The sequence below is a fragment of the Primulina tabacum genome, chromosome 7 (assembly GCF_025594145.1).
Source record: "Primulina tabacum isolate GXHZ01 chromosome 7, ASM2559414v2, whole genome shotgun sequence".
NCBI lineage: Eukaryota > Viridiplantae > Streptophyta > Magnoliopsida > Lamiales > Gesneriaceae > Primulina > Primulina tabacum.
The window spans coordinates 10,117,505-10,130,205 of record NC_134556.1 but is presented as its reverse complement, the minus strand read 5'-3'; the positions used below and the strand labels follow the sequence as shown (position 1 = coordinate 10,130,205).

Here is a 12,701-nt window from a genome sequence, read left to right as displayed (position 1 = left end):
ACAAAAATCTGATTGTTGTAAGCCGAACCATATAAGAAAATATCTCATTGAATTCAATGTCTTCTTTCTGAACATACCCTTTTACCACCAATCTAGTGAGATAAAGCTCTACTTCATTATTGTCATTACACTTGATCTTATAGACCTATCTGTTACTAATGACTTTCCTCCCTTTGGTAGTGTAACAAGAGCACAAGTTTTATTTTTGTCTAATGCCTCTAAATCTTCTTGCATTGCTATTATCCACAAGGATATATCTAAGTTTTGAGTAGCCTCGTTGAAACTCGATGGCTCATCATCCTCTGATAATAGACAATATGCAGTATTGCTTTCAGTGACATAATGTGAAAGCCAACCATGTGGTCTTATGTCTCGAATTGATTGCCTCGCATTGGAAACCTCGGACTCAACATGTTCTTATTCTTTGTCCTCTGGTACTGTTTCATAAGAAATTTGACCTTCGTTCTTCTTATTTTACACCTGAAATATAGTAGATTCTTAATTCAATGTGCATTTGTGTAGAACCCGTAAATCAGTAGACGTATAAGCCATGCATAATTCTAGATTTTTAAATTTAATTGACTTCATTGCATAATTATTTTAAATGCATTTGTTTGAAGTTAATTATTTATTATTTCAGTTCAGCAGTTTGATTTTTTAGCATTTCAGTATTTTCAGTGAGGCCGGACCGGAGTTGGAGTTTTGAGATAGAATTTAAGATTCGAGAAATATTTCCAGAAGTTAATTTAGCTAGCAAGTAAGTTCATTTAAGTTAAAAAGAAGTTTAAGGAATTATTTAAGTTAGTTGAGGAATTTAATTTAGTTATTGGAGGTGATTAAGAAATGAGCTCATTTAAGTTACTTAATTAAGGGGTTAGTTCACTAAATTAATTAAAGGATTAGTAAGGCTTTCAAGGATTATTAGTTGACTAGATAATCAACATTTCCCTTTATTTTATCATGCATTTTTCGGCCACCCTTAGTGCTAGAAGATTCATTTTCCAACTCACCAACTTTGACCAATTCTTTGCATGTAATTAGTAGGATAATTCTAGGATTTTTGGGAGCACAATTTAATTAAATAAATGGACATATCCTAGTCTAGAATCAAGCTAAATTTCGGCCACCACCTCCTAGAAGCATCCACCAACTCATTTGATATCAATTCAAAATTCAAATTCAAAAGGGGAGTGGACTTGGTCTTGATATGATCCTATTTTTGTGCACCCTTCTCCTCACCTTCATAACCATCACTCCCCCCTCCACCTCCACCGAAAATAAGACCCCTTTTCAGTAGAAAAAACGTGGATAGCAGCTAGGGAGAAAGGGAGAAAAATCGAGAGCCAAGAAAGGTAGAGAAGCAAGCCACTCCGTCTCCTCCGCGCCGTCTCGTCTCTTCTTTTCGTTTTCTTTCGAAACGAAACCAGGCATGTCTAGATTTCTTTCAAACCTCAATCAAGTCATATTATCATTTATTTTTCAGTACATGATCATGTTTTAGCAAGCAAAAACCGAGATACATGTCAAAATATTTTGGGAACACACATGCAGAATTTCGGCTCTTCATGGCAAGCTTCACGATTTCTTTTGGTTTGTGAGTTTCAGGTATTGGATCGACTCCAGGCTCCCAAGGCGGCTTGTATACATGTAGTAGGATGCATTAGGACCATGTTGGTCCATTCAAACCAGCCCCATGCTTGCTGGAAATTCAGAATGACAGCAAGTTCCCCATAGGTGCAGAAATGTGATTCGAAAATTCAGTTTGGATGTCAAGGAGGAAGGATCTGATCTTGGCTGCCCCAAGGGCCTATAGCCATGGTTGGATCACTTCCCTAGCATGTCTAAGACGTGACTAAGTTGCCCTTTTGGTGGCTTGGTCCATGGCTCATCGGTTTTTAAATAATCAACAAGAACAGCCCCTTTCCCCATTCGGCCCTTCCATTTTTCAGCATATGGTTCGTTTCTTTTGTGGCTTGGTGTGGATCTTGGTTGGCCTATGGCCCTTAGCCACGGTTCATATCATGCTCCTAGATGTCTAGATCGTGCCATGGTCAATCAAATGGCCACTGGAACGACGCAAGACATCGATCATAGCATAAACACTACACACGCATACACGTTGCTCTCGGTTGGACCCTTCGGTTAAGATTTGGTGTGATGCGGATTGTGGCTGGCCTAGGGCCCTTAGCCATGGTTCAAATCATTCCTTGGGATGTTGGTAAGAGTCTCTGGTCGGTGGTTCACGCCCCTAATGGCCGATAGTCTCGAAACCAATGCAAGTCTTGTAGTGCGCAGCTGCTGTATTTTTTTGACAGCAAGTATGCTGCTGTTCAGAAGCGTCGTTTGAGTTCTTGGTTGGCTTTTAGCCCATGGCCTTGGACTGGACAGTGCCTTATTGAGTTAGGAAGGTCATGTTTTCAACCGTTCGTCATTTGGATCATTTTTGAGGTCGTACGAGAATTTACGGTGCAATGTGCCAAATTGACTCTCGAAAGAGCGTTTCGTGTTTTAGCCTCCATTCCACCTAGATTTCGACCCTATCATTTTAGGAACATTATTTTATGATTTTTCAGCGTATTTTAATCATGACTATATGTCGGTTCAGTGTCGGTTCAGGTTGGCTCGGAGTCATGATTAAATGCGAAGTCATTAGGCGTCATAGTCGCATCTTTTGAACGTAAATTGCATAGTTGGTCATGTTTAAACTATTGCATATTTTTCATGGCACAGTTAGGTTGCAGCGAGCCTGGGGGACGATCCAATCCAATCCAGTTGGTAAAATTACAGGAATTTTCATTATGCCAGTTAATTATTTTACGTGCATTAAATAGAAAATGATTATTTTTGAGATTTATGCGATATGGCTGTGGTTCATTCACTATGTGGGAGTGTTATTTTATACGGTCGCCAGTGACCGATCAGTTCAGTATGGTACTACCCGGTCGCCAGTGACCGGCCAGCTCAGTTCAGTTTCAGCCTCCCCGGTAGCCAGTTACCGATCAGTTCAGCTTAGTGCAGTGGCCACAGGCGTAAAACATAATCTCAACAGAAAAATTTTATCAGTTATTTCAGTACAGGCTCCAAGGAGCAAATATTTTTACAGTGATTTCCAGTTCAGTTATGCACGTATTATAATTGCTCAGTACAGATTATTTTCAGTATGCCTCAGGACATGATATTTTATCACATGCATATATTAAATTCAGATTTTTACTCGTTACCTGCGATTTATGCATGCTGAGTCTTTAGGCTCACTAGACTTGATTGTTGTAGGTACTGATGAGGCCAGGGCCGAGGGCGGGGACCAGTGAGCCAGCTTGGGTCGGCAGTAGTGGCACCCGAGGACCTCAGAGCAGCAGTTGTTATTTTCTTCGCAAACAATTTTTATTAGTTGTTGGATATTTTTAAATCGTTGTTGTTGGCAAAACTTTGATTTTCTTCCGCTGCAATATTTTGAAATATTGGACTTGATTCACCAGTGATTTTATGAATGAGGCCATTTAAGTTCTTTTAAAAAGAAAATTTTTAATTTTTCCGCAAATTTTCAAGAAAGGAGTTTTAGGCCCTTCACAATTTGTCTCCCTTTACTTTATCTTCGTCGAAGATAACATATCTGCTGATGACAAACTTGTGGTGTAAGGTCCAGGAAATTCGATCTACGTAACCTGAATGCATGCAATCTAGAGTTTTATTTTAAAATATGTGTTTATTGATTTTTACGCATTTAATGCATGATTATTGCATGGATAGGTATTATTTCATGAGTTATTTTAAATTTTCATGTATTAGGGTTTTAAGTTGCATTTCGCGCTCAAACGAGGAACGAAGACCGCGGAGTATCGGGAAAAATATTTTTATTGAAGGATTAATTTTAATTAATCATTATGAAGTTTTTTTAAGAGAGTTTTTCGAAAATGGGCCTTGATGGGTATTTTACTTATCGTGTCGTATTTTTTAAATCGGTACGTGAATTTTATCGAATCGGAGGACTTTTTGAGGGCTCGGGAAATATTTTCAAAAACATACCAAAACTTAATATTTTTTGGGAGCATTTTTGGGCTTGATGGGTTTTTTTAATGCTAAATGGGCTCCAAACCCTTTTAATTTTTATTAGGGCCCATTATTGTATTAACTTCCTACTTAAACTTTACTAAACCTAACCCTAGCCCTACTTTATAGTCATGGCCGCCCCTCCCCTCATATATCAGCCTCCCTTTCAGTTTTTACAGCAATAAAAATAGCAGCAACTTCGGCCATAGCTTGTTCCTTCAAGAAAGCTTCTCCCCGCCTCTCTGGTTCACATCCCGCGCGTAGTTCTTTGAGTTTCTATCACATTATTGATAAGGAACTCCATGTCTCTCCATTATCGCATCATCTACGTCATATATGTGTTGTGATATGTGTCATGTTTATAGAATGTTTGGTCCTTGCATATTACATTGTTATCTCTTTCGGATTCATCATGAAACCGCACGGTTGTGGTTGCATCTAACGTTTTTTTTGTTTTGGTGCAAAGCGATGCTCGTGTAACGTTGTAAGGGTTGTATCTTGTGCTGATTAAGGATGTGTAGGGCCGAGTAATGTCCTAATCGCGACTGGTTTAAGTGTCCGAGCGTTTGAATCATCATAGCGTGGGTAAGGGCTAGATCGAGAGATTTGTGTGTCCAGCCGTGCATGGTTCGATCTTGGCACAGAAACTGACCCTCTTGGGTACGTGACAGGGTTGGGAGAGGGCCGTGAGCTGCTGGTATTTGTCCAGGAACTGATCGAAAGAGTAGGTTGAAGGGTGGCTCGGTTGGTTTGTTGGGGTGGCTTCAGGTGTAACACGCAGGGTTGGTTGGTTGGGCAGTAGGGTTAGCTAAGGTGGGTCAATGAGGGTCTTGTGGTTTTGGACTTGGTTCCAGATTATTTGGTTAGTTGCTGGTCCGCTTGGTCTTGAGCTAGATCGGTTATTTTAGAGCCAAGGCGCATTAGGGTTTTGTTCTCCTTGGTGCATAATTTTTCAGTAGGAATAAAGGGTTTTTGAGGATTCAATATGTTGTGAAATGGGTTTTAAGGAGTATGGTTAAGTATTATTAAGTCATGTTTTGAGTTGAGAAAAATTTGGTTAAGTTTCAGGTTGGTTCGGATTAAAACCGAGACCCATGTCCAAGTTTTAAAATGAATCGCATAAGTTGTGAAACATGCTCGAGATTATGTATTTAAGGAGTTTGGTAAGTTTCGGGTCAAAATTTAGATGTCCAGGGTAAAATGGTCATTTTGGGTTTCAAAGGGCAAAATGATCATTTTGCATCTGAGTCGAGATTTTAGTCCTGGCAGCACACTGAGCACAAATTTGTCATGTTTTAATTGTTTTTGTATCACAAGCATGATTTTTATGAATTATGAAAAATACGTTGCATGCTTGGTTTTAAGGAAAAATTTGTATATGCATGATTTTGATAAGTGATAAAAATGATGATGCTTTTTGAAGGATGAGACTTGGTTGTGACTGACGATTTATGTATACGATGATGATGAGACCTAGGCACAGTGGATGGGTAATGTTGTCGCTGATGTTCGACAGCCGCCGGGTACCACAGTTATACGTAGCTCGATCCATCGAATAGAGCTGATACTAAAGTCACAACTAATAAACTGAATTCAATTAAAAGAAAATGTATACATATATGATGTTGTGTTGAGACATGTTTGACACGTTATGATTTTATACGACATGTTTATTTTTACGCTTTTAAGTTCATGAAATTTATTTTTAGTAAGGTACTTTTCACTGTTGCATGTTATGTATATGTACTTGTTATTAATATTACAGGTGTGTTGAGTCTTTAGATTCAGTAGGTGTGAATGATGTATGTGAGCATGTTGATGAGGAGGTTGGAGGTGCCGAAGTCTGAGTAGGCGGGGCGGGCTGGATGTGCGCACGTGAATCCGAGAACCATATATTTTCTGCACATCATGATTTGAGATAGGAGTGGACACGAATATTTTTACTCATTCATTTTATTATGTTATTGGTTATTAGGATCTTTACTCGTTCATAGTTTTTTATTTTAAACTGCAGTATTTTCATCCGGTAGTTGATTACTATTATTTTGAAAGGAGAAATCTTCTGAAATGTTGCATGCATGATTTACGAATTTTCGAGAAATGACCTTGTAAAAAAAATTAGTTGCATTTTTTTTAATTAGTAGCTGTTTTATGTGGATAGTAGGATCCCACAAGTGGAACCATTTTACTCCATCAGCATAACCTAAGAAGATACGTTTTCTTGATTTCGAATATAACTTCGATCTTTCTTGATCATTGTATAGAACATACACATAATTTCCAAATGTATGAAAATTAGAATAATCAGTCGGCTTCCCAGTCACATCTCCATTCTCTTCCATTGTTAGTCATCAAACACTTGATTTTCTTTTCATAAAAAAGTTCAACCTGCTCTTTGAAATCATTGAAGATCTGTAAAAAAAATATTATTTCTTCTTAATTGGATACACCCAACATCTCCTAGATAAATTATCAGTGACCGTGACAAACTATCTCGCTCCTCGTATTGATACAGCCGTTGCTTGCCAAACATCTGAATGAATCAGCTCCAAGATGCTTTTGCTTTTAACATTAAAGTGCCAAACTTTAATTTGTATTGTTTACTGGTAACACAATGCTCACAAAAGAGTAGTGACACTTTTGTAAGTCTTGGTTGCAGCTTCCGTTCTGAGAGAATTTTCAACCCTCGTTCTGACATATTCCTGAGCTTTCTATGCCATAACATTTTTAATTCTTCTCATAAACCAATTGATGTAACAGCTAGTTCCCTCTCTTTGTGATTTTTTCCCAGAATTACATACAAATTTGCAGCAACTTTTTCCATCTTCATAACCAGAAGCACATCGCACCCTTCACAATTTTCATAATTTCATTTTCGATACGGGTTTTGCACCCTATATCATCCAATTTCCCCAAGGACAAAAGATTTTTTCGTCAAACCTTTCACATATCGTACCTCTTTTATGGTGCGAATGTTGTCGTCAAATATTTTAATTTTGACATTACTGATCCCAGCAATTTCCAAGGCATGATCATTTCCTATTAATACAGATCCTCCTGAGACTGGTTCATACTTATCGAACCATTCTCTTCAAGATTTCATGTGCTATGTCGCTCTTGAATCCATAATTCATTTGTCACAAAATTTGTGTCTGCTTTCTTCAATTGTTGCTACTTCGTTGAATAATATTTCTCCACCTCAAGTACTTGCCACATTTCTTTGAGAACCCTTCTCGATACTCGTACGCTATTTCTTGAAGTGAAATTTTTCGTCACATTGAAAGCAGTAAATATTTTTCTTCTTATTTATCGACTTTGATCCACCTTATCTTTAGATACCATTGGAGTCACGGTCTATAAATCTTCCTCTTATCATCGTTAAAGCTTATGTTTGCTTCGAAGTTACCAACCTATATTCTTTACTCTTGCGTCGACTTTCTTCTTCGAGAACTACAATTAAGACATCGTCGAATTTTAAAGATCCTTCAAGAATATTGTTCATTAAGTTGATCATATGAATCTGATAGACTTTCAAGTAGAAGCTCTGCACGTTCATTTTCATCTATTTTATGCCCCATATAAGTGAATTGGACAAATAAAATATTTAGTATGTTGATATGATCGGTCATCGATGAGGATTCCCCCATTTATGATCGGTCATCGATGAGAATTCCGCCATTTGAAGAGCATAAAACCTTCTCTTTAGGAAAATTTTATTGTGTAGTTACTTGACCTCATACATCTTTGTCAGAGTATCCCATATAACAACTTTGTTATTTCGTACTTGCCCGCTATTTTGTCTACAATAATTTAGTAAACTGGACAAAATAATCCCGTCTTAATAAAAAAATATCAAAAAAACTTTTCTGATGTGGAAGATCAGTCTAGGCTGCAACAACATAGCATACTCAGAATTTTAAAAAATTTTAAACCAAGACTCTGATAACATTTGTTGGTCCCATGTGCGGTAATTTGAGATAATAATATTAAACTAAAGTATAAATCTGGATAACGTGATTTACGTAAAAAAAACCTCTAAAAATTATTAAGGTAAAAATCAAGAGCAAGATAAAAAAAATTACAAAATAATATTTTATAGTATACAACCACTCATTGGGTTTTCAATGAGAACACACACTCACTTAATATAAGAGAAAAAACACCTCACAAATGTTATAGAACTAAGCACTTAAATACTATGAGAGAAAAAACTGAGAATGAAATGATTATGACAGCCACAAACTTTCATCCATCAACCACCAATAACACATTAATTACTGACATTTCCAAGTCACAAAAGAATAGGAAATGAATGAAAAAGAATTATATAATCAAAATCCAGAGACCTGACCAGCGACTAAATCCTGACAGACCAACATGGCCATAGATTCGATAAATAGATAGCAAGGAAGGATAAAGGTTAAATAAATTTGATAATATGGTAACCCTGATTATATAGAGTCCGAGGAAGAAGACTCCAAATAGGAAAAAAAATTAATTTCCCAAATTACGACTTACTTTCCATTTATTTATTGCAACATAAAGTCCTTCCTTGGGCCAAAATCCTGTTTTGTTCATGATACCCCGGAACGTCCCGGGTCAAGGATGAGCCCTGAGACTTCCCGAGCCGTGGGGTATATCCGTGGTTAGTGCTCGAACCAGGATGGGACGCCCTCGGGTCGATAGCATGGCAGAATGGATTAAGGACTCGAGCCATTGTACCATCCGAGACACAATTGCCCCGAGATATGAAGTACCTAGAATTCTTCTATAATTAACCTGAGAGGCATTCTGCTCAGTCACCTCGATACGGGTGAAGTATTTAATGCCGCCGACAGACAGAGTGAATAGCCGACCTACCTCTGACATTAATGCAAGTGGTCAATAAATGAAGTATCCTGGATATGTCAAGTACGCGATTTGACATGTCAGAGTAATAGGGTATAATCAGCCACCCTATTATAATTAATGCTCAAACATGAGAAACGAGGTCATCATTGCATCCTCTACTATAAATACCAGGTTCTTGCATTTATTTCTCATTCAGGTATTAACTCATACATTTCATACTCTCATTTCATCCTGTTACACCAATCACACAGCTATCAATGGGCTACATTGGTTTTATTGCTTGAGTACCCTGCTGACTTAAGCATCGGAGTGGTCACGCCGGACACCTCTCCGGCGCTCATTCACGTGGTTACTTTCTTGTTTGCAGACCCCTCAAAGTATTCGAGAAGTCATAATCCAAGTCGAACGCCCTATTCAATTTTCCTTCGATATTTTGATAGCAACCTCGGCAGAGTTCTCGACCCGACTCATCAGTTTTCCCGGGCTGCATCATTGGCGCCGTCTGTGGGAAGTTTTGAGTTCTAAGGCGTTGATATGGCTCCTACTAGAAGATCGAACCAAGACACTTCTCGGGTTTAGGAAGAAAACAATACTCGTCTTTCCGACGCAGGTGGTCCTCCCCCTAATGGCCCTCAACCCACCATTCATTTAACTCCCGATGAGTTAAAAAGGATTTTCACTGATGCTGTTAATTTGGCCACGACAAAGAAGGCTACCACACACCATTCCAGTCATCCCGATCAGCAACGTGAGCAGCCGCAAGAAGAAGAGAGGAGAGAAGAGGAAAGGGAATCAAGCGCGGGTTTCAAGTCCCCCACTGTTGCAGAAGAGTTGGAGGAGTTGAGGAAAAAAGTGAAAGTGCTAGAAGGGCAAGTTGGTTCTAAGGGCGGCACTCCAATTGTAAAGGGTTGCCCATTTTCTGACACCATTGTTCGGGAACCATTACCCGGGCACTTCAAGTCGGCCAAAATCAAGGACTATGATGGGAGTTTCGATCCCGAAGAGCACCTCGCTCGTTTCGAAAAAATGGCCATGTTGCATTGTCATGAGGACCAAATTAAATGTAAGGTGCTCCTCACCACCCTGGTCGACTCTGCACAAAGGTGGTTTGAAGGATTGGCGCCACAAAGCATCAATTGCTTTGAAGATTTCCAAAAGGTGTTCTTGCATCAATTTAGCAGCAGCAAGAAATACAAGAAGACTGCTTTCAGTTTGTTTGAGGTGAAGCAGAGGCAAGATGAAACCCTGAGGGCATATCTCAAAAGGTTCAACCGGGTGGCCCTAGATGTGCCGACCTGCGCACCCGAGACGAAGACTACAGCGTTTATGCAAGGGCTGTGGGAAGGGGATTTTTTCCGATCCTTGACCAAAAAACTGCCCGGAAACTTCGAGGATCTCTTATCCCGAGCGGAGAAATACATTAATATAGAAGAAGCGCAAAATCAGAAGAGAGAGGCCTTGAAGAGAGCAAGAGGAGATCGAGCTGTCAAACCCGAAGAAAGAGCCCCCAAGAAGAATGGCTCGGGAAATTTCTCTCACGTACCTTTGAGAGTTGCCCGGGCAGAGAAATTCAAGAATGTAGGACGGATGTAGCCCCGCTTCCCAGTTCTGTGGCGAGGACATCAAGGCCAGAGCCGAAAGGGTATTGTACCCTCCATAAAGACTGTTCTCACAACACCAATGAATGCCGGATCCTGGGGAAGAATTCTGATAGGCGTCCTATGTCAGCATCTCATCCTCCACGAGATAAGTCTAGGTAGCCACCCTAGTTGTCTAGATGTCCCGGACCAAATATTCCTCCGAAGACAGTGAATATCCCAAGAGGAAGTAGGGGGGAGAAGCGAGTACTCGGGAGGAAAGAGTCAAGCCGGCAGAAAGGAAGGATCCCTCCCCGAGCCGAGGACTAATCAAGATGATTTCGGGAGGATCTACCGATGGCAATTCCAACCGGGCCCGGAAAGCGAGGAGTAGGAGGGAATGTTTGGAGGTTGATGGAAGGAGGAGAGATGAGCCGGTTATCAGCTTTGGACCAGAGGATCTCAAAGGAGTAAGCCTACCTCAAAATGAAGCTCTTGTCATTCAAGCCCGAGTGGCTAACTATGATGTGTTGAGAGTATTTGTTGACAATGGCAGCTCGGTCAATGTCATCTTTAAGGAAGCTTTGGTCCAAATGGATTTACATGAGTATCAGCTAGAGGCGGTTGAAACTGCCTTATTTGGTTTCGCTGGGCACGCTGTATATCCTGAAGGGAAAATCGCTCTACCCTTGACCCTGGGTACTGGAGACCTGAGGAAGACTGTGATGACTGCTTTTACAGTAGTGGATTCCCCATCTTCGTACAATATCATATTGGGAAGGCCGGCCATGAATGAGATGAAGGCCGTGGCCTCGACTTATCACCAAAAATCAAATTCCCAGTACGAGGACAGGTTGGAGAAGTTAAAGGAGATCAGCCCTCTTCTCGGAGGTGTTATGGGGAGACAGTCAGGATAGATCAAAAGAAGGCAAGAAGGGAAGGGAAGGAGAAAGAACGTCAGGAGGAGACCCATGAGAGAGAGGTGCACTTTGTTGCTGAGGAAGAACAAGAAGTGGTGGAAATTGAGCCAGGAAAGAACGTCCGGGTGGCCCGAGACATCTGCACAGTCCACCCGGGTAAATCTCTTGCAATGTTTGAAAACTAACATCAATGTTTTTTCTTGGTCTCAAAAGGAATTATCCGGGATCTCGCCCCAAGTGGCCGAGCATAAATTAAACGTCCTCCCAGGGTCCCGGCCCGTGAAGCAAAAGAAGAGACATTTTGGCCCCAAAAAAGATAAAGTAATCGAAGAGCAAGTGGGGGAGTTGTTAAGGGCCGGGCATATCAGGGAAGTCCAGTTCCCTACCTGGCTGTCAAACGTGGTTCTCGTCCCAAAATCTACAGGAAACTGGAGAATGTGTGTTGATTTCAGGGACTTGAACAAAGCATGCCCAAAAGATTGTTATCCACTCCCCCGGATTGACCAGCTGGTAGATTCCACTTCTGGATGCGAGTTATTGAGTTTCTGGATGCCTATCAAGGGTATCACCAAATCCCTCTACCTCTGGAAGATCAGGATAAAGCTAGCTTTATTACCGTCGGGGGCACCTTTTGCTATGTCGTTATGCCTTTTGGATTAAAAAATGCGGGGGCTACGAACCAGCGCCTGATGAATCTTGTCTTCCAAAAGCAAATAGGTCGGAATGTGGAGGTGTATGTGGATGACATTCTAATCAAAACCCGGGAAGGCTCTCACTTCATTGATGATTTAGCTGAAACTTTCACCACTTTGAAACAATACGGAATAAAGCTCAACCCGAGCAAATGTGTATTCGGGGTTAAGAGTGGTAAATTTTTGGGATTTTTGGTAACTGACAGGGGAATCGAGGTTAATCTTGAGAAAATCAAAGCAGTAATGGATATGTCTTCTCCTCAATCTACCCGAAATGTGCAAAAATTAACCGGGAGGATTGCCGCCCTATCGCGTTTCATTTCTCGATCGGCCCATCGGAGTTATCCATTCTTCCAAGTCCTAATAAAAGCGCAGAAATTTGGTTGGGATGACAAATGTGAACAGGCTTTTCAGGACCTGATGAAGCATCTGGCTGATTTACCTATCTTGGCCAAGCCTGAGCCCGGGGAAAAGTTATGGGTCTATCTCTCCGCTACTGAATTTGCTGTTAGTTCCGTACTCATCAAAGAAGAAGGAACCGATCAGAAGCCTGTATATTATGTTAGCCACGCCCTTCGAGGAGCAGAGTTGAAGTACAGTGAATTGGAGAA

General features: G+C 40.4%; 1 protein-coding gene across 1 annotated transcript; it reads left to right on the top strand.

Moving 5' to 3' along the window:
• The first annotated feature begins 10,813 nt into the window (after positions 1-10,813).
• LOC142550552 (uncharacterized) lies at positions 10,814-11,395 on the top strand. Its single transcript, XM_075659627.1, has one exon. The coding sequence runs from the start codon at positions 10,814-10,816 to the stop codon at positions 11,393-11,395; it is 582 nt and encodes a 193-aa protein (XP_075515742.1).
• The last annotated feature ends 1,306 nt before the right edge of the window (positions 11,396-12,701 follow it).

What these genes read in the sequence shown, in the direction of transcription:
- LOC142550552 (XM_075659627.1), top strand. Translation starts at nt 10,814, where the DNA reads ATGATTTCGGGAGGATCTACCGATGGCAATTCCAACCGGGCCCGGAAA.